We start from the raw sequence: 27202 nt of genomic DNA on the forward strand, positions 1-27202 counted from the left end.
CAGTAATCCCCCCCCCCCCCCCCCCCCCACCCCCTTTCCCCCTCCACTCTCCACACACTTGGTCGTTTTCCCTGCTGTCAGCACCTTCTCCACCTTTGCATTATTCCAGCGGTGAAGTCAGCATGATGTCATCATAAGGGATGCGAAAGCGCTGCATGGCATGGTTGAATCAGGGTTTTGGTGAGTGTGTTAGAGGGGCTCTATTCTTCACCGTCACCACCGGAGAGGGAGACGACTCGGAGAGAAAGAGAGAGAGAGGGAAAGAGTGTGTGTGTGTGTGTGTGAGGGAGAGGGAGAGAGAGCGAGAGGGAGAGGCGCAGAGAGGAGCTGCAAAACATGGTAATCACCACCACCAACATCACCATCACCTCCAGCTCTGCCGCGCACTCTCCCGTCTCCTCTCCTCCTCTGCACCGGGGCTTTCGTTTCATGCCCAAAGCCCTGATCTGCACTCCAAAAATAACCCTCAGCCAGCATGCCGAAGGAAGCAAAACAAGAAGAGCGGTATTTTTAGGGTCATTAATTTCGACCACGTGGCCTGAAGGTAAACCGGATGGCCGTTGCGCAAAGGCTCCTCGTCAGTATGTCCTGCGAGGCCGGCACGCCGCACTGGACGCTGACCGCGGTGGTTCTCCTGGGCTTTGTGCTGGGGATCGTGTCAGCGTACCCGCTACAGAGCAGCCGGACCAACGCAACTTTGCTGCTGGAGAAACGATGGGAGACCCTCTTCTCCCGCTCGGTGCTGGGAATCTCCGGGGAGAAACCGGAGCTGAACTGGGAGAGTGACTATCTGCTGGGCATCAAGAGAGTGCGGAGGCTCTACTGCAATGTGGGCATCGGGTTTCACCTTCAGATCCTCCCCGACGGCAGGATAAACGGTGCACATAATGAAAACCAGTACAGTGAGTTATACCTCCACCAATGTAATGCAATAGACAGAACAAAAAGGGAGGGAGGGTCAATACGCATGGATATGATGAGGATGAGATGAGGATGATGATGAGGGTGATGATGAGGGTGAGGAGCGCGCGCTGGTGTAGCCCCTCTTTTTAAAATTTGCATGATTATATATCATCCGACCCGGAGGAGGAGGGGGGTGTGGAGAGGAGGAGGAGGAGGAGGAGAAGGGGGCATTGAATTTCCTCCTCGGCAAAGACAAATCTATTAAAAACAAGCATCCATCAGTGCTGGAAGCCCCCCCACAACCCCCCCTCCTCACCCTCTTCACCCTCCTCACCCTCACCCTCCCTCCCCTGCTTCAGGCTCAGTCATGTCATGAATGTATGGACGCTTTTAGACACAACTTATTTTTACGCTTGCAGGAGGAGAGGAGGGCGGTTTGGCCCCCCCCCCCCCCCCCCCTTCCCCTGCAATTATGATTGCTGTAATCACAGTGCGGTTAAATATGACACAAGAGGCGCATGCATGGAGATGTAGGATGCTGAGGGAGGGAGGGTGTGTGTGTGTGAGAGGGGTGTGTGCGTGTGTGTGGGAACAAAGGTATCGCTGTAAACGCAGCAATGTTCCACCCACGGGTGCAGATGGAGCTTAATGCTTAAGCAAAAAAAAAAAAAGGTGCAGAATCTAACGCGATGAACCTTTGCTGTTGTTCTTGTTGTTGTTGTTCTTGTTGTTGTTGTCTCTGCCCCCCGTCATCAGGTCTAATAGAGATCTCGACGGTGGAGAGAGGAGTGGTGAGCCTGTTCGGGGTGAAGAGCGAGTTATTTGTCGCCATGAACAGCCGCGGGAGGTTATACGGAACGGTAGGTATGCACCGTATCTTTACTGTCCCAGCAGTGTGAGGAAGAGGGCGCACATGCACTTTGATCCTCCGCCTTTTGGAGTGTGTGTGTGTGTGTGTGTGTGTGTGTGTGTGTGCCAGTCATGTTTTAGGGTGGGGGTGGGTGGGTAAGGTGGGGGTGGTGGGTGCTGCTTGCTGTGTATTGCGAAATGATACGTGTAGTTTGTTTCATGCACCCACAGTCATTTGCAGTGCAGTGCATTGGTGGAGGCACTAATGGGCTTTGAGTGAATAGTGATGCTGTTAGCAGGGATGCCAGTGTGTGTGTGTGTGTGTGAGAGAGAGAGAGAGAGAGAGAGAGAGAGAGAGAGAGAGAGAGAGGAAAGCCCTCAGACACACCTGAACCTGTCAGCACATTTAGAAATCGATTTGAAAGGCAAACCCTTGTTTTGCAGCATGCAGGGCAGCAGCACACACACACACACTCCTCACCACACGCCAGATGATCTGAAATGTGTAATCCGCATTGCAGAAATAAAGTTATAATCTTTCAGTAACTCTATATGCACATGTCATCTCAATCACACTGAAGTATAATCAAACTAAACAAGTTTTAAACTGCTAGTTTGCTCAGATATGTTTAGCCATTGTCATGACATTTGAACATATTCTATGTGCTTTTTTAATGTATTTACAATGGGTTCTATAAAGTTGTAGTGGCTCATTATTCAGACCACAGAAGTCCTAATGGCTCCCAGAATCAGAATCAGAATCAAAACATCATCCTCATACATTTTCTTCCTGATTGTTGCTCGTACAGTGACATGCTGAACCCTACAAGCATCAACAAATCATGACATCACACAAGACATCAGGGAAACATCAGACTCCTTACAGCAGACAAACAAACACTCTTCTCTCTCTTTACTCCGTCTCAAAGGCCTTAATGTAGAATTACAGCGATGACGTACAGCATCATGAGTGTGTTGGTGGACGAGGGGGGGCTCAGGGCACACATACACACACGCACGCACACACACACACACACACACACACACACACACACACAGACACACACACCTGCCTGCCTGCTGCTTTACGTGCGGTAGCCAACATATTGCACAGACAGAATGTGAGTGATGAAGCGTCGGCTCGTGGGACTGAGGAGGTCTGATGAGCCGATAAGAGATTGAATGAAGCCACATGGCCTCAGATGAAAGGAATCTGCTCTGCCACTGTGCTGCTCCAGTCACTCTGTCAGCTCAGCATGTCGCTCTTCACACACACACACACACACACACACACACACACACACACACACACACACACACACACACACACACACACACACACACACACACACACACACACACACACACACAGTCCCATTAGATTATGCACAGGAGTTATATGATGGAAACGTGATCAGTTTGTACATTAAATCAGACATCACTCGCTGTGTTTACATGCAACTTTGGTTCTTCTTCGATTGAGGCAATAAATCAAACATCGTGTATCCATTTGTAATGTGATTGATTGGCATGGATCCAAGTGTGTGTGATCCAAGTGTGTGTAAATGGATGTATTTGTTATTTAAACGTTTTAGTCGGAGAACATTTCATCAATTCTAATTACTCAGCATTTTCTTTATGGCAATACAGACAAATACTCAATTATTGAGTAATAGTGAATAACAGTTATGTTATTTTGGAATATAAGTGTTTAAACGTTGCCTATACAAGTTGGATTTTGTTTTGCAATTACTTTAAATGACTAAATGATTGTGTGTTTCTGTTAACAGGTAGTTACAGTTACAGTTGAAAGACATATAAAGCAGTGATCCTCAAACTTAAGGCACAGTGCAAGTAACGCAAGAGACGTTACTTGCACTGTGTTAAAAAATAGCAGTGTTTGATTTTAATTAGACAATCAAACAATATAACTTAACGTAAAAGAATTCAAGATGTTTATTCGAGATTACTTGCCGGATAGAATCTCCATGAATTCATTTTCTTGCCACCTGTGTACATGTAGCACAGTTTGAGAACCACTAGCTTAGAGCTTTGGAGTTGTTGATCTTATACAGGTGCAGCTCAATGAATTAAGTTAATTAATTAACTATTTCAAGCCTTTATTTGTTATAATTTCGATGATTATGGCGTACAGTTCATGAAAACCCCAAGTTCAGTATCTCAGAAACTTTGAATATTGTGAGAAAGTTCAATATTGTAGCCTCATGATGTCACACACTAATCAGCTCATTAACTCAAATCACCTGCTGAGGTTTCCTGAGCCTTTACATTGTCTCTCAGTCTGGTTCAGTAGGCGACACAATCATGAGGAAGATACCAGAGTCTAATATATTGAGCTGTACCTGTATGTGCAATTGGTTTAATAGATGAATAGAGAAAAATTAATGAACAGATGTAAATTTAAATGTTCATAATGTAAGAAATTGCTCAAAATCTGAAGCCGCTCACTGTCCTCCTCTGTTCACATCTGTCCTCCTCTCTCCTCCTCTGTCCTCCTCTCTCCTCCTCTGTCCCTCTCTGTCCTCTGCAGGCAGTCTTCCACGACGAGTGTAAGTTCAAGGAGAGCTTGCTGGCGAACAACTACAACGCGTACGAGTCTCTGGTGTACCGGGGCTGGTACATGGCGCTGAGCAAGCACGGGCGAGTGAAGAGGGGCAACAAGGCCACGACTGCCATGACTGTGACGCACTTCCTGCCCCGAATATGACAGACAGCAAAAAAAAGAAAAAACTGGCAATAACAAAACTTTATTTGCACATGTGGAGTATCTCCCAGGTAACATAAATACCGTACACACACACTCATACACCACCAAAACACTAAACACAACACGGACTGTACAAGAAAGAAACACCACTATATCTGATAGTATTTATTCAATCTTTATATGTATATTTGGGTAGATTGACTTTGTATTAGAAACGATGGAAATGCCATTCTTTGCTGCTTTTATGATTTTGGTTGATCTTGTGATATGAAGTGGGATGGAGGGGCTCCATTTGTCCCCCCGGGTCTCCATGGGTGCTTGCTTATAATCAGTGAGTCCTCGTCCTCATCCTGTCGGAGGGAGGACAGCTCATACATACTCTGGAAGGGAAGTGAGACGGATACGCTATTACCTCAAAGCACCAGAAGAAGAAGGAGAAGAGGAAGAAGATGATGATGAACAAAAACGGTGTGCATGAACTTTCTACAGAGAAGAATGCCTGTTTAATTCAGATCCTTTTGTTGTTGTCGACGTCGTCTTTCGGTTTGGGATCCTCCCGTGTGTTTGTGTGTGTGTGTGTGTGTGTGTGTAGCTGTAAGGGCGACTGGAGCTCTTGCGAAATCAAACATGACATGGGGGGGGTGTGTGTGTTTTATTTTCTTACTTTGTCATGAGGTAGCGGTGCCTTGAATTCCTACTTGCGCCCCCCTTGCCCCCCCTTGCCCCCCTCGCCCCCTCCTCTTCCCCTTGCATGTGAGAAACGTGGTGCTCAAGTCAGAAATAGGAACGAAACGCAAGTCATCACTCCCTCCGAAGCCCAATTCCTAGAGGGCCGGAGATTTTTCCCACTTTATTTTCTTTCCATATTTAAATGGGTGAAGTAACTGAGACTCCATGCTGCACTCTTGTTAATATGGACGGACAGATTTAGAGTCACTGCTCCCCCCTCCCCCCATCACGCTAAAGGGACATTTGACAATCCCAGGTGTTATTTTTTCTCAAATGTAGCAAGATCATGAGGCCAGAGTGTGTGTGAGAGAGTGTGTGTGCATGTATTTGTGTTACGTATGTAAGTGGAACTGCTCAATTTTCGAGCTGCTTATTTTGAATGATTTTTTTTTTACACCTTTGTGGGAGCTTCTAAGTAGAATATTGACAAAGCTAAATGTCCACATGTCTGTCTACTGTCTGCTGTTTCCCCTCAGTGGGCACAACCTGTCCACACACACCTGTTTGTGTCCCCCACTCCAATGTCCACGTCATTTATTCTATTTGTTTGTTGAAATGTTGAGATCCATTGTTGCAAACGTGATGAAGGAAGCTGTTCTGATGTTATTTGGCACTTATGACATGTAAAGTAACATGTTTATGCAAAAAGCGGTGACTTAAGTGAAGACTTAACTTAAGTCTTAAGAGATCTAAGTGTGAAGGGTCTGGTGCATTCATTTGAAACGGTGCAAATACTCCGGTTTGAATTACGGAGAACAGGAGCTGGGATTTGTGAATAATACTTCAGGTTTACTCCGTCTGTCTGATCTCTGCTGCGGTTTGTGCTTGAGTCAGATTGGTTTCGGGGTTGATGAAGAATAGGAGCAATGTAGCGAAAAGCAATGAAACCAAAGGGTTAAATGAGCAGCGTTAAACCATACTTGAATTCAACCTCTTGCTCGCTTCGCTGTCTTCTGTCAGACACTGTAGCTTTTCATTGTGGAGGAGGAAGAGGATGAGAAGTGAACTTGAGGATAGTGAAGATGTAAGTGAGGATGACGTGTGGGACTCTGGCATGTAGCATCCATTATTTGTTTAAGCTGTGATCCCTCTGTCCTCTCTCTCTGCCCTCTCTCTATGTCCTCTGTCTGTCCTCTGTCTGTCCTCTATGTCCTCTCCCTGTCCCCTATCTGTCCTCCCTCTGTCCTCTCTCTGTTGCTACTTCATCTCATGACTTTAACGTTGTGGTGCGTCTGCTCCTCTTATCTATCCCAGTCTGGTTGATGGTTTTGTGATGTGCAATGAAAGCAGGCAGTTAAGCGTCAGGATGGTTTTGCCTTTTTGATTATTTTGAATTAATTTATATTATCAGGCCTGACACTCTTCTGTAAGTAGCAATGTGAGGTCGGCTTGGTGAAAAGAAAGTAGTAAGGTTCTTTAAATTATGTCATCGTATTTTAGCTCACATCTCTTTTTAACTCGACTGTAACACACGCTGTGAGAGCCCTTTATGTCTAGTAGCAGAGACGAATGTGCAGTGTGTGCATGCGTGCGTACGTACGTGTGTGTGTGTGTGTGTGTGTCTGCACTCATGTTCCGTTCATGGATTTATCAGATGGATTTATGTTGAGTCAGGAATAACAGGGCATTGTGCTGTACTGTCCTCACAGGAGAGGAAGGGTGGAAGGAAGGAAGGAAGGAAGGAGGTGACTTATTGCTGTGGAAGGGGACGTCTGACTGGTTTGAGCTGGTATTTATGTAGCAAAAGACCACTTGAGACAGAATCAAATGCTTCCAGGAAATGACTTCTGCTCAGTCGACTGGTTAGTCAACTGGAAACTGTGCTATACCAACAAGCGTCGCTCAGCTGAAGGAGACAAACGTTTTCCCAGGAAGTGAACCGTCAGGAGTTGTTGTGACTTTGTTGGTTATGATTAAACAAGGTGCAAATCGTTCCTCATGGAGTGCAAATGATTGTTTTCTGCCTCTGTCCTTCGTTCTCGTCAAAACAAGAAGACACGCAAGAACACAAAGAGGCTTGTTTTGGATGAGGACGGTGTTATTGATTCTTTACTGTGCCGTGTTTCAGCCGGTTCACACAGACACTAACACGCTATTTGAGCTGGCAGAATGGGACTTGTAAAGTTATAAAGGACGCCTGCTAAGTTTGAATACAGGTCATGTTAATGCCAAATGTAGATCTGATCTTTAAATGAAGTGGAATTCTGGTATCAGATGAGTAAAACCTTTAGAAAGAAAGTCTGAAGTATATTAGATGTTTATGAGGCAGAGCAGGTTTGGACGGTAGCACTAACTCCTCGACATACTAACCCCCTGCTTCACTTTACACACACTGAATTCTGAAATGCTCTGGTGTGTGTGTGTGTGTGTGTGTGTGTTATGGATCCAGTGTCTGGATTGTGCCATTGTGCTCCTGGTCCCTGTCGGACTGGTTCTAAATGCAGCAGTTCACTCTGGTGGATGGTTTGGCCGGCAGCCTTTGTGTTTCTCTCAGTTTTCTATTCCTGCACTGAGGGGAAAGTGCTTCCTCTGAGTCCCCCTCCTCTTTTTTGAACATATACCTCACCTTCTGCCTTAGTTCCGATTATTGAAATGATTGTAAATTACTTTGAGATGACAGACTTCTCCAATCATTTGTTTCTGAAAAATATGATGACGAGTGAGTAAAATACTATATTACAAATGGTTTTCCTTTTATTTTTGTACGTATGTGCTGTGCACAGCAGTCAACTGTATTCCTGAAATGATAATAAAAGACGTTTTGTAAAAGTTGTTGTGAATGAATGTTTACATTTGGATGTTTGATTGATTTAATGCTTCATAATTTGCTTTCCACAGATTTGAGCCTATAGAGCAGCGTTGAACAGTCAGAGTGTGCTGGTCTCTGGCGCCCTCTAGAGGCAGAGGAAGGTTTACATTCACAAGGAGGTCAAAGAAAGAACATTTGGGAAATCGGTGCAAGTGATGTTACACTTATATTCTTAAGACATTTGATTGCAAAAGTGTGAATGAAACCACAGCATGAACACTTTCCTGTCTAAAGCTTAAGGGGCCATAGAGAAATTCCTATAATATATGTGCTTTATGTGTAATTCCTTTATTTATAAGTCTTACGGTTTCAGATACAAGATGGTGTGAAATAAACCAGAATTCAAGGCAGTTTAACAAAAGTTTAACAAATCAACAAATAAGATATCAAACAATAACAAAATAAACAAATGAAAAGAGTTGGAAGCCCGAAACAAACGGAATAAAAGAAGAAACTACACAATCACAACACAGTGCTGCGACTGACCAACTGTCAGGGAGTAAATATGCCTGATATTAGTCGTTGATATGAAGAAATGTATACACACTAATGTTCAGTTAATATTAAAACAAAGTCCTGGATCTGCATCAGCATTAAAGGGGTTCTTGGCTGGACCTTGGCCCACCTCAGAATTGGTCCAGAACTTCATCAACAACATCAACCCAATAACAAAATGACGTCCTGATAGGTTTGTCTGTAGTGCAAGAAAGTCATTCAGAAGCCCAGAATTAGGAGCAATTTCTCCTTCTAAATGAGTAAACTTCATGAATCCATCTCTCCATCCTCTCCCTCAGCCTCTGCAACTCCTAATACAGGCCGAGTCACTCCATTTGTTTGATTCACTGAGGTTTAATCAAACTAAATTACAGCTTGCAAATCCATTTCAGGCAGTGAAATAATAGATATTTAGTGAATGGATGCAGCGCCCACATACAGAGCAACCAAACTGAGCTTCTGTATTGTGATCCAAGCACATTCTTCAGCCTGTTGCACTGCCAAAGAGGTGTAACCCTTAACCACGGAGAGAAAGGTAGGTTTTGAGTAATTTTGGTAAATGAGTTAACCATTCTATAGAGCCTCTGTTTAAATAGACCTGTTGGACTTTCTCCTCCTCTAGTAGCAGCCAAGGCACCAACCTGACCATTTGCGCTTGGAGGAAAGATAACACAGCGTCCGCTCCGATCATGCAACCAGCGCTTTTCTTGCTCTTCCTGGTTGCTGTACATGTATGTGTACCGGCGGATTGTAGATTGAAGCTCGGACGGTCCCATGTGGAGCTGAGTGGATCCATGAGGAAAGCTGTGCCCCAGGATCCTCTGGGTGAGTTTGCCCCCTCATACATAGAATCACGTTTCAATTTTACAAAGCAAAAGTGATGCAATGATTTCAATATTTTCTCCAGTTACTTCACGATATGTTATGATACAAAAAGCTGCATTGTCACACATTTTTACACATTAGACACATATATTATGGGGTTGTTCTAGATGTTTCTCCATAAATATGATGTATTTTAGGCCTATTTTGAATAAACATACATTTCTTGCATGCAATGATGTTTTTGTTGTGTTTCAGTTATGCTTAGGTTTATAGAAAAATGTTGGTTTCAGCTGATATTCTGTGTTTAAATGTGTTTTCTTGTAGTCATTTTGCCAGTAAGAACAAAAGCAGGCAACTTTGTGTCAATATTTGATTTGAAGAGGAAGTGGTTTGTGTGTTTGGACTTGAAGGGAGAGCTGTACAACTCTGTGAGTAACAAAATCATTTGAGTGAAATCAGACGATAATCACAGGTTGAACAGGCACTCTAACACTTTGTCTACTTTTCTGACCAATAGAGACAAATGGACAGACAAGACTGTCTCTTCCAGCGCATTCGGTTGGATGTGGAGAATCACCGTGACGTGCTCTACTCTACAAACGGGGGTCGGCTGCTCAAACTGGACCGAGCTGAGGGTCAACGCGCTCCCCGGGAGTCACCTGCTCCTCTCTCTGGTGTGTTGGAGAGATTCCTGGGTTCCTTGGTAAAGAGACGAAAGAGGAGCGACGACGTGAACCCCTCTGATCCTTTAAGATCCGAGTCGCATCCCACGCTCCCCGTCAAGGACCACCAGGACACAGATCAAGGGAAGCTGGACCAGACCCCGGCAGGTGCTGTGTCCAAAGAGACCATCACCTCCTGTGATGACCCCCTGCAGGTTTTACATCCCAATGGACCTGTAAGTCCTGTTAAAGAAAATATTGTTGACCGAACAGAACAAGACTAAAATAGAGAACTTTTGAATTTGAATGTATTGATAAGTCAGCAATTGGTCCTTTTTGTTTGACTGCATAGTGGAAGCAGGTACAGATGTGATCCAAAGTATCCTCAAAGCCCTCCTCTTAAAAAAAGTTGATTTTAAATTCTAACCCAAATGGCATTTACTGGCTCTTTTCCATCTGTTCTTGGTGCTTCATGGAGCAGGTTTGTAAGGTTGACGTGTTCTCTGCTTTGTCATGTGTGAACATAGGGTCGGAGCTCTAGTTTAGTTTTGTCTGTCCAAAGCACATTCTGACAAAAGGACTGTCGCTTGGTGAGCATTCTTGTGTTCATGTCTCAGACGTGGGAGCTTCCTTAGTCTTCTACCATGGAGCTCATTGTCCTTCAGACCGGGATGGACAGTGCAACTTGAAACTGTTCCACTGAGCTTGAAGATAGCTTGGATCTGCTGCATGGATCTCTGTGCTCTTTCTCACGTTTAGTGTGATACACACTGCATCACAAAACAGCAGCTCGTATCAAAAACATTGTCCCGGCCATTTTAGAAGGTCTGTTCTCTACCGTGTCCGTTTTGTTGTTGACATGTAGGTAATGGGTGAATGATTTGAATAAAGTGCAAGTGTGTCAATAATTTCATCTGTAAATGTAGACAACTTGTCTTTCAATTGTGGACATTGACATGCTTTAGGATTTCACTGCCTTGGGTCTTTAGTTATAATTGTTATTGTTAACACTTTTACTATACTATACTATAAAAGTTAAACTATACAGTATGTCCTGACACATAATTAAAGCTTAGATGGATTAAAATAGTTCAGTTAATTTGCATTTGTGGACAGGTTTGAGTAAATCTCTAAAAAAGGGGTGACGTCCTATCAAATGTTTGGATATCTGAATGCTTATTCTGAGAAAAGAGATAACAACAAATCATTGCTCCTGCTTTTATGACATTACTACAAATGATAATGCACTTGGAAACTTTGTTACATCACAGGCGGTGGTACAAAGCCTGTTTGAACAGCAGATGAAGGACAAGTCAGGGGATTTTCACCATTATGGCAAATTTAGTCCAACGTCCTGCTGTCCTTTCACCTCCTTTGTGGGTTAAATTTTAAACAAAGGGCTGCATGTGGCAATGTTTATTTTGCATGTGTAAAGTGTGTAACCTGTGAGTCATCCTGCATATGTGTGGAGAGGATAATGTTGATAATGTTTCACATGTGTATGAGTATAATTAGACTTAAAATCTGCCCTCTGATGAGCCTCATGTTATTACTGAGAACAATCACCTGTTATCTGCAGCCATTTATACAAACGATCTACGTATAAGAATGAAAAGATATTTATTTATTTATTGATATATGTGCAAACTGAATTCATGTGTAACCTTCCGTTTTATTATTTATATATTTCATGTTTCGGTGGTTGTTTTGTTGTCTGCTGTAGGGAAATAAATTGTTATCAACTGCTAAGATTGTCTGTTCTGTTTGTAGATACACACACACACACAAACGCTTACACATTTCTGCTCTGCTTGGTACATTTTTGCTTTGGCAACAGTGATTTCACAGACACGCTGCTGTAGATGTGTTCAGTGACAGCTGCATGGAAGGATCATATGAAACTGCTCTGATCCCACCAGTGACCAACAGGCCCAATGGAACAGATTTGCTCCATTAGAAACGGACAAAATTTTCATTCTTCTATTATACACTCAGTTTTTTTGTCAAATGAATCATTACAGCTAACAGAAAAAAAAGAGTGCAAGGGTTAATAAAGGTCATAAATAAGTCAACATGTAGCCACTGTGGAGATGAAGCCAACTGCACAAAAATACAAGGACGACAAACAAATCGAGGGAATTATTGCACATTCTTCTGCACAGGGACAGCAGTGTTCCAAGAAAAGGGCACCGAAAAATCACACACACACACTGACCTCAAACAGGTGGTTATGTAATTGGAAAGCCCTGGACAAGCACAAGTCCATTCGAAAAGATATCCTAAACTATTGTTGAGATATTTAAAGCCTATCGTCTCCATCGTCTTCCTCGTGTTTCGGTAGATAAAGTAACTCGTAGCACTCACTGCTGGTTTTTGTGATAAATCTAAGAGTATAATTCAACATTTAATGGTTTGTCAAATGTCAGCAATTGAATTCTAATGATACTTAAGATAGATCAGAGAGTAGCTGAGAGAGAAGCTGCTGCAAGAAACAAAGTATCTCTATACAGTTACACTAACACACAAACACAGCGTTTGCATGTGTGATCCTTGCTATCGTTAATTCACAACAATGAAAAAGTCACTCATTTCCAAAAAGTCAACAGTGGTGGAGTGCAGCTCAGCGAGCCTACACACCATTTCTAAACACCCGGAGGATAAAAATAGAGGCTAAGACTCATTAGAGTGCAAGGCTGATCGCATTTACAGTAATGAACAGCCAGGCAGAGACACAACCACCATGACACTGCAACTACAGAGGTGAAGGTGCAAACATCACAAGAGCCTTCAAACCATCACTGTACAAATACCATTTATTTAGGTTACTGTATGTAATGTGTGTGTTTGGTGACAATGCACAGTTTGCTAATATGTTAACATTTTTAAGGTACATTTGTGTATCACATCTGTATGATTTAAGCCAGAGGTCTTCAACAGGGAGTCCGTGGAGGTACTGCAGGGGGGTTGCGAAATTTGTGGTTGATAAGACAATTTTTTATATTTTTTTACTTACTTTTTGTTTAAATTTTCCCCCCCACAAATTTAAATGTCTTTAGATACACATTAACATGAATCCAACATGGGGCAAATTGGTGAATATTGCCATAATTCTGAAAAAGTTGACCCCGCGGTCATCATTTTGTAAAACTAGAGAAAACTTGAAAAACCCATATCTATCTGACAGCCCATATCTATCTAGGAAGGAATGAGAGGGCTACATTTTCAGACACAGCCTCCAGGCTGCAATGGCTGTGAAAGGCCCTTATCTTGGACAAGGTAAGAGCGAGACCTCTAGAAATTCAAACACATCATCTACATATGGCACTAGGATCATTTGCTGCAAGTTTGGGGCAAATTAAAATTTTGACCAAATTCGGGAAACATGACAGTGTAACCATGGACCAAATGGTTTGTTTTTGTAAAAAGCCCACATCTAGGTGAAATTGAGAGCTAGAGCTCTAATATTTCTAACATCACATCTACATGACACGAGGATCATTTCCTCGTGTCATTTCCTGCACATTTAATTTTTGGTCCAATTTCCCAAAATGACAGTGTAACCATGGACCAAATGGGTCATTTTGTAAAAAGCCCATATTTTTGGAAATTGATTTTGGAAGAGTCAGTGCCTCCACAGCCACAAACCTCACTGCACGTCACTGAATATCTTAGAATTGAATGCACCATAACAGGGTAGCTATGTTTATACATGGCACTATGTCCAGTTTGATATAAAACACAATGTTATACAATATATATAGTAGGGGGTCCCTGCTCCATCTCTCCATCAGTTTGGGGGTCCTTGGCCTGAAAAACATTGAAGACCCCTGATTGAAGCTATATCTTGTGATTTGATATCTGAATGTATTGGTTCACCCAAGTGAAGTGGTAACGCACTACATTAGCACACCTCTCTATCATTCAATATACTGACCACGTTAGCCAGGTAGCATACTATAGTTAGTTTGGTGGGTGCACACACTGAGCTACACGTTACATCTGAAGTTTCCTGTGCTAGTTATTATCATACAGTTTGCAGAGTCACACACAAACAGGGTTATTGTTTAGGGGTATCACTTTATTAGGTGAATATTGGAAAGGCCTAAGATTTCTCTTACCACAGTGCTTCCCGGTGCTGGGTAGGGATGAAGGACCCGAGCCTTGTTGCAGGCGGCCTTTTGTAGTGCCTGAGTGGCCTGTGGGGAGCATGCTCAGTCCATCTTAGTGAACCCTAACCAATGTGGGGTTAAAAGGGGTTTGTAAGCTTATTTCTGGATTGAGTATGTGTGGTAAATAAGTATGAACAGTATATAATGATTTCTGGTATGGTAAATTACCTGTGGGGTTTATTGATTATGTGATTGATTCCAATTAAAGGTGGTACGGTCCAGTGGGAGGGGCGAAGCCTTTAAATGGAGGGATTGTACACTGCCTCTGGAGTCAGAGAAGGGCTGTGGAGCTGTGTAGACGCAATGGTGGTTTGCGTGGTACGTTGTAACTATTTGTTTTGTTTTCACGGATGTAATTTTGAGTTACTTTTTGCTCACAAACTGCCTGGACTGTATTTGAAGGACAATAAACCACGTCATCTTTTGCATACAATGGGCTGTTTTGGTGACTTTTTGGACATTTTAAGGTCAAACTACACCGTTTCCAGTTAGCCTCCAGGCTCACTACCCACACTCGAGGGTGGAGTGTGCCAGAAGTCAACTGCTGTCTAAAACTGAATTATTTCTTCTTGTGTCTTGCAAACCAGACCACTAGCTTCAGTTCTGAATCAGTGGTCGGCAGTAAACAAGCATTGATCCTCTGAGAGTGGGTCTGCAGCTACACCTATTCATCTGCTTACAATGCTGATCTAACATCTACAACCTGGCCTTGGCAGTTTCAGATCAGTTTGCAGGCTGTATTATTGTAGCTCTACCCTCACATGACCCTGTGTGACCCAGAGGAGTCACCTGGCACAATGTGTGAACCACTCTCAGAAGGTAGATACCACTTTATCACCTACCACTGGCTCAGAAGGGAAGAAGTGGCTTGAATGATTAAACTTAACCCAGTTGCTTTGAAACATAACATGTTTTATTGACCTTTTTTGAACAATTCCAGTGTCGTATCAATGCTTACAGTAAACTTCAAACTTCATGTGTTTGATAATACAATTGTTTCTATATTTAAATCAATTGTATGGTGAGGTATTGACTGAGCTTCAACATTACAACATAATATATAAACTGTCTTAATCTAAATAGTGAGCTTCCCATGTTGAGTGTTTGTTGTCTTTTTTGTCATGTTCTTCTCATGCATCTCTTTAAAAACCTCCTTCCTCCTTCTCTAGAGCTGTTTAACATGTTCTGCTCTATGGACAAACACACATTGGATGCCTGACAATGCGAACCTGTCCTCCTCTTTTCTCATGGTCACAATAAACCGACACACACCCGTGTTAGGACACAAGGACAACATGTGCGATTTGTCCAAACCCTGCGGCAAGGAGCAATGCAACTCCTCCACAAAGTAGCTCATTGCCACTCGTATGTAAGCGCCGTGACTGACCACCAGGGCGTGGACGGGGAGAGCCTTGACCCCATCGTCTGCCTTCCCCTCCACAGGTGCTGCAGATGAGACTTCCGTCTGCCAGTGTTCAGTGCCGACACGCTGCAGCATGTGCTGGAGGAAGCCTTTGACCCGCTCCTTCACCTAAACACAGCAAGGATACAAAACAAAAGCACCTCTGCTTAACCTTAGGATCAATAGTCATAATTGGTAGTAGCAGATTAGTAGAGATATTAAGTCTAGCTGTCATTACACTTGAATAACAGTTTGAGTGATCCCTGTTTGAGAGAGGTTGTTGTATTTAGGTCAAAATCCAATTCCAGGCCGTAGAATCTCAGTTCTCGATGTTGGCATGTACCTAAAAAATCCAGCATCCCATCTGGTTCTAATGATTAGCTGCAGCAGTGACGGATAAAAGTTAAAAATACATTTATTCAAAAGGAACACAACATCCAAAACACACAAGCCAGCAGCAACCTGATGCAACACTCTGTAACTAGTGTGTGGAGTCACGTGGCAGGGAGACTTGGCGCTTCCTACATCTAATTTGTTGTCATCACATCTGCGTCATCCGCTCTAAACAACAGGCCGGTCACGTACCGGGGCGGCATGAGAGTTAACCAAGCCAAGATCTAATGGTTGAGGCTTGACAAATGTCCCTTAAATAGAACACTCTTTCTTCCACCACCCACACACACACGCACACGCACACGCACAAGCACACAGTCCTCCCACAGCCTTGAACACATTAGGTGGTGACTTTTTAATCAGGGGTCATGACCAACATCCTGTGCTTGTGTGACAGAGTTGTGTGAACTTTGATCCCACTGGTAGATACTTTACAAATACAAGGAAGTGGAAACAAAGACCTGGAGCTGAACAGAATAATAAATCTGTGTGTCGGTGTTTTGGTGCATCTGATCAATATCTCTTTGCTAATGTCAACAGCCAAGTTAATAAACTGTTCATTGCTAGAAGATTGTAGATTTTAATGACAAAACTGCTACGCTGATGATGTCATGCTGTCAAGGTGACATTCCTGCGTCAAAATATTGTAAATTAACCAAATATTGTTCAAATTATTAGATTATCACTTATTCAGGTTTCATCACAACATTCCAGTTGTATAAGGATACAAATTACATTTTATTATTAATGGAAATATTATATAACTTTAAAGGAGTTTCATGAACCCAAAGAGCTATTATACCTCCAACCACAGGGGGGCGCCAGGTCCTGAGAGCAGACGCTTACGGCTATGAATCAAGGCTGAGAAGCTGATCATGCTTTCATGTCTTTCATTTAAAAGCACTTTTAATGTCTTTATTATTATTATCATTATCATTATCATATTCATTATTATTAATTGCCTCTTGTCTCTCTATGTCTTCTGTTTCTCCTTTTAACTTCCACCTCCTTCTGTACAGCTTCTACTTCTGTGCTTAAATGTTGGATTGGTTACCTGAGGAATAATACAAAAATAAGGGATTAAATACCAAGACTTTAAGATGGGTGGTGAGTTTTGCTTGAGTGTGTGTGTGTTAGTTTCAGTCATAGTGTTCGTAAAGTGTTTTTGGTGGTGTGTGGCACCATGCTGTGTTCAGCAATGAGCAATTCTATGAAAATGTCATGAGCGGAGAGACAAATGACTGTGGGGAGACAAATGCACAGAGGGGAAAGCCTGGGAGGGGAGAGAGATAAATAATAGAGGAGTAAATAATGAAATGACAGAGAAACAGATACTCGGCCTCACCTGCTCCTGACTCTCCCCCCCTGCAGGCGTGAATTCCAGATAGGACACGCCAGCTGCCTCGGCCATGTCTTTCAGGTCCTGCACCAGCTTCCCCTCTATGATCCCAAAGCTCTGAGAAAGGACACGCCGTTTATTCAACAAGTCTGAGGACACGTTTAACATGCGTAACACACAACAACCAGGATGAAAATACACACAACACGATAACTAATATGAAGCCGTAACGTGCAGAGTTCAGTCACTCACCCTCTCCTTCAGTAAAGGGTCACGCTCCATTTGCAAACCGGAACAACTGCGGTTGTGTTTCATTATGGTTTCAGCCGTCTGACAGAAACAACACACAGTCACTTGTCTCTGTGTCCCTGGGCTCATTTTGCTTTACACTCCTACCCCTCCTACACCATATGTCACTGTGAGGTACCACAGAACCATCTAACCCAGAGGTCCATCCATCCATTCTGTGTCACCGCCCCAAAATCCATCTTATGTAGACTTAAAGCTTGTGACCGGTTTCATAACTTAGAGACTCTGAGAGCAAACGTATGGTACCTGCTGGGCCCTCAGCATGTCACTGACAAAGACGTTGGTGAATGTGACATCTTTAAGGTACCGGCCTGCAGCCTCGGCCTCCTGCAGCCCTCTGTCAGACAGAGGGGAATCTATCTTCTGGCCTGAATGACAGAGGAACAGAGGGACAGAGGGACAGACGTGAGCAGCTGCTTTAATAGGCAGAGATAAACTGGAAGACACAGGCTGTTTCTCTTCTACTGATAATGTCAATCATACTGTACCTTGTAGCAGTCCATCTTTGTTGTATTGTGTTTGCCCGCTGAGGGAAATAAATGATTCATCAATGATAAAATACAATCATTAATATCATTAGCAGGTTGACCTGTTTTTATATTACATCACACTTCAATTATCATACATTTACAGGTGAGATTGTGTCCTCATGTGTCCCAATGTTAGGCATTGAAGGGAGAACGACTTACTGTGTCTTAGTTTAGCCCAATGACCTTTCAGTCTCTTATGTTTTGGTCTTATACTTCAGTCTACTATAGAGTTGCCACTTGGAAGTTGCCCACAAAGAAATGAGCTTGACAGGAATTTAAGAGTGCAGTCATTCCAGAACTCTGGAATGACAGAGATTTGGAGTCTTTTGACACTAAATGCAGATGTAAACGCATTTATTAGAAGCGTGTTTTGATTTGTTTTATTAGTTATTCCCTAGACGTCACTATGTCTGCCCCCTAGTGGCTCTGATGGCAACTACAGGCCGCGGCGACGAGCTGACGATTACATTGACAATGTAAAGGTTTTGATCAAACAGCAATAATTACAAATTAAAGCGATTGCACACGAGTTAATATGGCCAATGAATCAATCACCTGCCACATGGAAACACGACACCAACTTCGCAACTACTCACAGTTTTGAGCTGCATACATTCATATAGCGTAGTTCTTAATCAGCAAACATCAACCACAGCTTCATATGTTTGTTTGTATTTTAATCTAGCCTACATTAGCATCGCTTTACTTTACTACTATTACACCAAAATTACGTCAGCGTTAGGTTGTTTTGGCGTCAGAACTTCCGGCACATTTAATTCTTCACATGTAATGTTAATAAAATTTCAAGTTATCTGGACTTACTGTCGAACAAGGGTTAGACCAAAAGTTAGCGTTGTCATGTTTTGGAAATGAGTAATTACGGAACTATGACGCATAAAGTGTATGAACATAGACTTATCTGCCGTCTGTCACGGGGAGAGGACGCACGACTCCTGCCCCCTGACGTCATTGCGTTACAAAATAAATGTATACATATTTATATTTTTTAGTTATGCAAAATTACAATAGTTCCATCACAGGTAGTGGTGAATAAACGTAAATATACACGTACATTTTATTTACAGTAGAATTCCTTTGTACTTTGTTCGTCTGTTAGGTCCTTGTAGCACTTTGTTGTCTTTATGTTCTGAAATTGACACACGAGTAAAACAATTATTACCATATTTTGTGAATCTATGGTTCACATGGTTGACAAAATATTATGGCAATCCAATTGTTTGAGAACATTTCAGAAAATCACATTCTGTGAATAATATAAAAAGACATAAAAGAGCAAGATGTAATTGTTCTCAATGTCCAGCAGGGGTCGGCAGAGGAACCACTAGGCTGATTAAATTCATTCCAGGAAATAGATTCTTATGGTGGATATTCTGGCCTACGGGGAATTTGGTTGGCCCTCAAGTGTTCTGTTCATTAAGTCTAAATAATTATGCTTGTAATTTAAAAGTTCAAAACCAAGACCAATGTGATCATCTGCAGACCTTCTGCAATGTTCTCATATTCTCAACAAAAGTATTCTACAGTGGCGCTGATGTTGTCGCTAACAGCAGCTACATGTCTTTGACTTAAGTATTTTTTAACTTTGATGGTAACTAAGTCATTTGTGAATTAGATTGCTTTTATTCAAGCACTGCTTCAAAGTACTTCATATGAAATATTAGATACAACATAGCCTAAACATTGAAATTGTGGTCAAGTTTGGGAAAAAAAGTTCAGGTCCATCGTTCACAATTTTCTTTTTCTTTTGTAACAGAATAACATGGGAGTGTTTATAACTGGTCTTCCTCATGTTCTACCCATGTTATCACTGTTGTGTATAGATTTTAAGAGATTGAATGTTAACTTGCTGTACAATGGCTGAACATTGCTGCTATACACACACACACACACACATACACATACACACACGCATTCAAATGTGCATATGTGCCTAGAAACACACATACAATGTAGTGTGTCGCTTACGAAACAATCACACACACAGCTGGAAAGGAACACAGGCGTGGGAAATGCCACTGAACTGATGTGGTGTCACACTCTTTAAAGCAGAAGTTTATTGAACAGAGGTTGTGCAACAGACATTGAGGTACATGATATGATTTATAGTGGGGGGGATGGGGGAGGGGGAGGGGGCAGCTCAAAGGGAAATCTGCACCATTGAAACGTCCAGATATCAGAATATTTATGGTTGCTTGTGACAGATGTGGCCGGAGCCATCGTTTTGTGGCCGTTACAATGGAACACGTACAATATTTTCAGATCTTTTTCACATACAGAGTCCATATTCAGTGACATTCAACGAGATTGTGGTGTATAAAGCAAGAATTGTACTTTGGCCATCACAGGAATGCCATCTTCTCTCCCTCAAACAGATCTGATGTTAGCACCTACATGAACACAACATGAACACGCTTGAACTATTTATTGAATAAAAACATTGTGTTGCGGGGTAAATCGTGCCCCTCCCCCCAACATTCCCCCCACCAGTACAGTTTTATAAGTCCAAGTGGAAGCCTTTCACAAGTTGTTTCGTCTCTAGAACAGCCGGAATCATCCGCAAAAAAAAAGAAGCCATTTTTGTTGCCGTTTTCCCCCCACTGTCAAGTTCTCCAATCCAGGCTCCCTAACTGCAGAGGTATAGGTGATGTATTTGTGTGTTTTTTGTCCAGTAATCCTGAGGTATAGGAAATACCACTGATACAGAATGTGACTGAAAAAGGAGAGCAAAATAGATAAAAAAGGGGGAAAGGAGACATGCTATCTAAGCAAACTGTCAAACTGTACAAAGAACATTTCCAGTCGAATACTCATTTCATGTTCTTCTATCACCATCTACTTCGGTTTTCTGAATGTATCTCTTAAGCAGTAAAATAATTATATTATAATACAAATGTTTATAAAATAGCAGCACACTCAAGTGACACATCACAACTAGGTAATGTTATTTTTTTGTATATAAGAAATGAAACAAATTCATAGCTTTTAGCAGCGCAAAAAGACAACAATAACTCAATACAAATATTGACACTTTTTCTTGATGTCTTCACACCTCCTCCTCTGTCCTCTCTTCACTTTGGAATACAGTATCTCTAAATCTCAGAAAACCCTTTGTGGGCCTGGTCACCCCCATACAAATATATATCAAACACAAATTGAAAGGTGGTCTCAATATATAACACAGGCAACAATAAAATTGCAGAAAAGAAAAAAATCACAACCATTACATTTGGGAGAGAGCTTACATAAGGCAAAAAGAGGCAAACAAAAAGAAGGGGGTCCAAAAAAAAAAAAAAAAAAAAAAAAGGTCAAACAAAGGATGTTTTGGTGTGAGTCAATAAATTGACCCGTTTTTATCAGTTAAGCTCCTCCGAGTTGCTCTCCTGAAAAATTGAAATTCCCACAATTTTCTTCAGTCTGGCATAAACACACTCAGCAAAGTTACATACCATCGTGAAAACTCAAGCATAAGTCGAAGACACCTCGCTGTGGTAAAGCCGTGTGTCCCGTTAGGAGAAACAAAATAAAAAAGTCATCTGTCTCTTGTTTTGTGCCGTCGTCTGCCGGTTTACAAAGGGGGGGAGGGGGGGACAGATTTGCTGACTGACAGATAATAGGCCTGAACTACAGATGAGTAGATCAGCTTTGCAAATACAAGGCAGCACCATAAAAGAACTGACCAATCACTGCGACACATCAATCATCAGCTCAGGTGGTTTGGAACAAAGGGCTCTGTTCTGTCTCAAATATGAAAGAAACCTCATTGCCCCGCAAAGAACATGTGCAAATATCAGATGTTACCACCACCTTTTCTCCTAGCTCATTGCCTGTGTGAAGGTTTTGTTGCTGTGACGCAGAGAAATGGAAAGAAAAATTCAAGTAAAACAAATATTTCATTTCTTTACAACGCAAAGAAAACAAAACAAAATCCGTGGATCAGTGAATTCAGGCTTTTTCTAATCCATAATTGGCATTTTGTATCGGATCAAATGACTCCCCGTTAACTTGCACTTAAATTGAATCGGAATGTTTTTTTTGCTTTTTGATAGGAATGTCCTCTGGTCATGAACGGTGGTTAAGCCTTTCATTTGACTCGCTTGCTTGACAAGTGTACGTATGTGTGATGATTGGGAAACCAGCCCTACAAAGTAAACCAAAGAAAAGGCTAACAAGGAAAAAGGAAACATCCATTCACCTCCAATCCCCACCCAAAGCATTTCATCTTATCTGTCTCCTGGGGAGAATGTTTTCAAAGTGCTTTGCCATTGAAATCATATAAGGGAGCTGAACCGACCCTATGTGGGACTCCAGATGCCGCTCTAGATGCATTGACAGTAAAGTTTATCCTGTACTCCTCTAAACCTCCACAAAAAGTTCATCTTCAAAGGATGATCTGGCAGTGTACAGTCTGAGTCTCAGTTCCTCATTTGATTTCAGAACGTTTTTTGTTCACTTAGTTGCGTCACTGCTGATTCATCCTGTCTCATAGCTGATCTCCTCACGGGGCCTCTGGGCTTCTTCTGTTCATCATCCCGTCTCCAACACAGCAGCTCGCTCATGCACACTCTCACTCCTACCATCCTGTGACACACACTCCTGTGCTCTCCACCTTCACACACAGTGCCTTCCAAGTTGCAAACTGACTCTCTCTCTATTTCCTCCCAGACCACACCCCGTCCACCCTGTCCACCATGTCCCTTCACTGCTAACATAGAGGAGTGTCCTCCAGACACCTTCGTCCACACATTGTCCTCTCCTGTTCTCACATGTCAGGTCATCTCTCTTTGACCGTCGCTCCTCTGTCCACACACACATCACGACTGAGGAAACACCATTTTGTAACAACTTGAAAAAGTGAATTTAACAGAATGGCAGTAATAAACAAACGTCTCAAATGACTTCTGTGTCCGAGGAGACACGCCTCAGAGAAATGCTCGTTATGATACGGGGCTCTCAGTCCCTTCACCCTCGTCCTCTCGCTGAATCGTCTTCTGTCTAGTCCATGCATGTGAGTTTATTGTTGGCCAACAATGAACCCTGATACACTTGAATGCATGAAGGCAGTGATGTAGCACAGGTGCAGCGTCACAATGATGGACTAAATATCTGCAGCTTCAGGTCGCCGCACAGTCTTTTAGCAGACTCCAATGTTTGCTCAAGTGCTTCATGCCTTAGAATGCACACTGCTTAATATCGAAACACACGCACACGCACGCTACACTCACACACTCTGACACACACAAGCAGCCTGACGAAAGGAGCTTATTGATCTCTACTACTCAGTTCCATATACGTATGTTCCATAATAATATTAATAATAACAATAATAATAACAATCCCGTCACTTCCCTGGAATTGGGAGCCATCGACTTTTAAGCTAAATGTTCTCAATACTTCCTCTGTCTGTCTCGTCTTTTGTCTCGTCTCGCCGAGAGGACGCTGCGGTCGTTCAAAGGAACTCCCGTCCTCTCTTAGACCGGCCGAGAATGTACATCATGATAATACTCAGGTAAGATAAAACAGAGAAAAAATGAACGGGGCCCCCGCTGTGATCCCACGTGTGTGACTTTGTGAATGGCGTCTCCACAGCTGTCTGAAAGGCCTCATTATCAAGCTATGATTACAATATAACTTAATGATCATACTATACAATCAAAGGCAGAATGCAAATATGATTGGCTTCCCTTCTGTCTATCAAAGGCACAACAGAGCTTCCTCTTGTATCAAATTCATTTCAGACTAGAACATTGTAGAAAATCTATTTTGTGTGTCTACAGAGACCTTTGATTTCATGATACACAGGCAGGTGTGTGTTTGTACTGAAAAACAGAAAATCTACAACAACTAGCAAGCATTTTTCTCTTTCATTTTACGGGCTTGATGTTTTTACAATATTTTGTTGTTTTGTAGTTTTTTTTTCTGCTTTTAAGAAAATAGATTTTTTTCATGTTTCTTGGTTTTTGTAAATCCTGTGCGACGGCGCCCTCCGCTGGTTCACAACGGGACGTCGCGGACGTCTGTGGGGGTGGAGGACTGGTCCAGCTCGTCCAGGCCTTTGGCGCTGACGCCTCGCTGCGTCTGCTGCTGCTGCTGCTGCTGCCGCCCCTCGCGCAGGCTGCTCACCAGCACGCGCTCGATCTGCTCCTGGCACTCTTTGAGAACGTCCTGCGGAGCCACAACACATCCAGCACACGCTGTCAAAAACATACATCCACTCTAAGCCCATGATGGAGGGAATTCACCCCCTTTGTCAGAATCAAGTCAGCCAAAACATTGTGGAACCTTGACACGTCCTTTTCTTATTGCTAGAGGAGCGATTCTGCCTCAGAAGACAACTTAAGCCTCAATTACCTCATCACACTGCCAAAGTAACTTCTGTTAAAGGAGGGATGTTAAGATGGAACATGAAGTCAATTGAAGTTATTTCGTAGTTCAAACCAACTGTATACTAGCGTGCACATGCTGTACTTTTATTTTACTTTTACTTTCAATACATCAAGTACAGTTATCCCAATAATATTTTAGATATTGGACTAAAAGTTTAATTGCAGCCAAGGTGAATTTTCCTAGTTTGATTCCTTTTTCTAATGGCTGGATTTCAATGTGATGTCACTTTCTCTCAAAGATGGGAACTTGGGTTTTGGTTGATAACATGTGAGAATCAGTGTTACAGTTTTGTTCTGCCGTCACAGTTTCTTCCCTGAAGCAGTTAAAACACTTCTAAAGTAAACAATTCAATCTGAATCAAAAGGTTTGGACTTTGTCTTCCACAGGTATCGTTATTAGTGACAAACTAAATGAGTGTAGAGTAACTGGGCCTCCCTGGTGTGGCAGCAGACGGGGGGCCCTAGACTGCAGAGGGGCCAGGGGGTTTTGGAAAGACCACCACCATCCAAGTGGCTGCAACCACTGCCAAGACTGAGCGTAGACACGGAGCAGACCCAAGCATGACATCAGCATCAGCCCACCAGGGTTGTGTGCTGAACACCAATCCTATAGTTCTCGTGCGCACATACACACATACGCACACAGACGGACGCACGTACAACCGTGTGTATCGCACGCGCATACACCCCAGGCCTATCCCACCAGTCCCAAACACACAAAACCCAAACAGAGGTCGCCTTGACAACGGCGGGTGAAAACACAGGTAGTACTAAAGCTATGTTAATAACATCCACCTCCTGTGGGAGCACAAAGGTGCTGCTTTTTTAACGAGAGCCAGTCTGTGTGCCTGCCTGCCTGCGGGGGATCCATCTGAGACCTGAACGGCTCAGCTTTCACCATCAAAGGCCGCTGTGGCAATCTGAGAGTCCTCCTGGGAGAGGAGCCTCTCAACGGCCTGATATCCCTCCCCGACGGAGGGTTGACGGAGGGGACAGCACGGTGAAGGAATACACAGGGACGGACCGGGAGGTGGGGAAAGAGGGGTATTCCTATGTGTGTGTGTGAGGGGGGTGGGGGGGCAGAGTTATGGAAAGATCCATGGTTCCCAAGATGCCTGGATTACTCAACAGCTTCAGGAGAGAATCCATGTTGGTGAGAGAGGTAAACACTGCTCTCTGGTGGCAGATGAGTGAAGTGCATCCAGAGGCCGGGCTCGCTTGTTGTCTGTGCCGGGCACTCATGCATAACAGCCTGCTGTAAGCACCAGCAGGCGTCTGTGGGAAGTATGAGTGAGAGCGAGCGCCCCGTGGCCGGAGGCTGGGTGAAAGTATGCTGCTTTGTGAGGAGGGGAAACATTCTTCAGAAATTTACAGCTAATTTAAACCCGATGGGCCACAGTTTGAGGCTGTGTTGGAGCTTCTGCTTGCTGCCTGCCGGGCCTCCACAGAATGAAGACTGAGACCTCATTCACATTAAAATTGCCTCTCAGGAGCTACGCATGGCTGACTGACAAAAGGTCAAAGCGTCAAAGGTCAAACAGCCTGACACATTACAGGGAGAAACATGCAGCCGTGTCAACCAAAGAGATGAAGTTCTGGCTGCTGCATCTATTCACAGAACCAACGGGGACTCGACAAAATACAACGGAATAATAATTCAAAAACCTGAGCCTACAGGAGTTTGGCATTAAGTAATTTCTGTAATTTCTCTTCTATATTTCTCTTTTACTTTGGGTTCTGCAGTATCTAATGATGAAGAGTTAAACTGGGGCGATGTGATGTTGAGGAGGCTGGAATGATGTGGACTGGGCGTCTCCCTCGGCAACGAGATTGACGTGGAGGAAACCCGAACAGCGTCGGTCCCCTTATCCTCCTCCAGAGGTCGGCCACTAACATGGGCGTGTGTACACTCACTGGCTTACTCACACACACACTCACACACACTCACTCACACACACACACACACCCCCAACCTCTTCCCACCAACATGTGCCCCATTAGTCATAAAATCTCAATTCCTGTGAGAAAATTAAGTCAAGCGCAGAACATGTAAAGGAACTGCCAGTGTCTTACCGCAAGAATGCGAGCCTTTACTTCTTAAAAGACACTCCCCGACCTCACTGCTGCTCTTTATAGCGGCAGTTCGGATCCCGTGCCAAGCCCCATGGGCTTTATTTGAAAAAAAACTTTAATGACTTCAATGTGTGACTACTGGAAACACCAATTCTGTTTTCAGAGCGCCTGTAGGTACGTGGGTGCTGAGGGGGGCCGTAGTAGTGTGTGTGTGTGGAAAGGAGGTGCTGCTGTGCCGAAGCCTCTTGTTTGCAGCACCATCTAAGAAAACACACTTTCAATCTCCCCCTTGTTGTTACAGCCCCTTCTGTTCCACCTCCAACATCCATCATACCGCAACAAACCTTCAACTGTGTCTGGCCGATCCAGGGCTTCACGTTATTCCTGGGCGGCCTTCGCAACACTGGCGGTAATGGGAAGTTGTGCAGACAGGCAAAACCAAAAGGGAGAAATGTGTGAAGCCGTGGAATGTGTTTTAACTGCTGACTGTACCGCACAAGACAGTGTTTGCTGCTCTGGGAGGACGTAGCGGTCAGACAGCTGAAACAAACACACAGGCCGCCACATACTGACACACACACTA

The 27202-nt window shown here is 43.2% G+C and overlaps 4 protein-coding genes across 7 annotated transcripts in view; 2 read left to right on the forward strand and 2 right to left on the reverse strand.

Moving 5' to 3' along the window:
• Positions 1 to 553: 553 nt before the first annotated feature.
• LOC142992130 (fibroblast growth factor 6-like) lies at positions 554 to 4516 on the forward strand. The gene is made up of 3 exons (XM_076142432.1): positions 554 to 902; positions 1660 to 1763; positions 4304 to 4516. Exons 1-3 carry the CDS (start codon positions 554 to 556, stop codon positions 4478 to 4480), a joined length of 630 nt encoding a protein of 209 aa, XP_075998547.1. The 3' UTR covers positions 4481 to 4516.
• Positions 4517 to 9120: 4604 nt separating this feature from the next.
• On the forward strand, positions 9121 to 10449 carry LOC142991756 (fibroblast growth factor 23-like). Its single transcript, XM_076141861.1, has 3 exons — positions 9121 to 9338; positions 9663 to 9766; positions 9856 to 10449. Exons 1-3 carry the CDS (start codon positions 9203 to 9205, stop codon positions 10282 to 10284), a joined length of 669 nt encoding a protein of 222 aa, XP_075997976.1. The 5' UTR covers positions 9121 to 9202; the 3' UTR covers positions 10285 to 10449.
• Positions 10450 to 15107: 4658 nt separating this feature from the next.
• On the reverse strand, positions 15108 to 19119 carry tigara (TP53 induced glycolysis regulatory phosphatase a). The gene is made up of 6 exons (XM_076141860.1): positions 18965 to 19119; positions 18101 to 18138; positions 17859 to 17980; positions 17556 to 17633; positions 17310 to 17420; positions 15108 to 15700 (listed from the first exon to the last, which is right to left on the reverse strand). Exons 1-6 carry the CDS (start codon positions 19051 to 19053, stop codon positions 15335 to 15337), a joined length of 804 nt encoding a protein of 267 aa, XP_075997975.1. The 5' UTR covers positions 19054 to 19119; the 3' UTR covers positions 15108 to 15334.
• Positions 19120 to 20187: 1068 nt separating this feature from the next.
• The window catches only part of ccnd2a (cyclin D2, a), a 130008-nt gene continuing 122993 nt past the window's right edge, over positions 20188 to 27202 (reverse strand). For all 4 annotated transcript variants that reach the window (XM_076141859.1, XM_076141857.1, XM_076141858.1 and 1 more), the window contains one exon: positions 20188 to 24325. In XM_076141859.1, coding sequence (XP_075997974.1) covers positions 24155 to 24325 — 171 coding nt within the window. In that variant the 3' untranslated portion in view covers positions 20188 to 24154. The remainder of the gene's footprint in view (positions 24326 to 27202) is intronic.

Source organism: Genypterus blacodes, unplaced genomic scaffold (assembly GCF_046128005.1).
Source record: "Genypterus blacodes isolate CSIRO-AG114 ecotype Tasmania unplaced genomic scaffold, CSIRO-AGI_Gbla_v1 ptg000021l_1, whole genome shotgun sequence".
Taxonomy (NCBI): domain Eukaryota; kingdom Metazoa; phylum Chordata; class Actinopteri; order Ophidiiformes; family Ophidiidae; genus Genypterus; species Genypterus blacodes.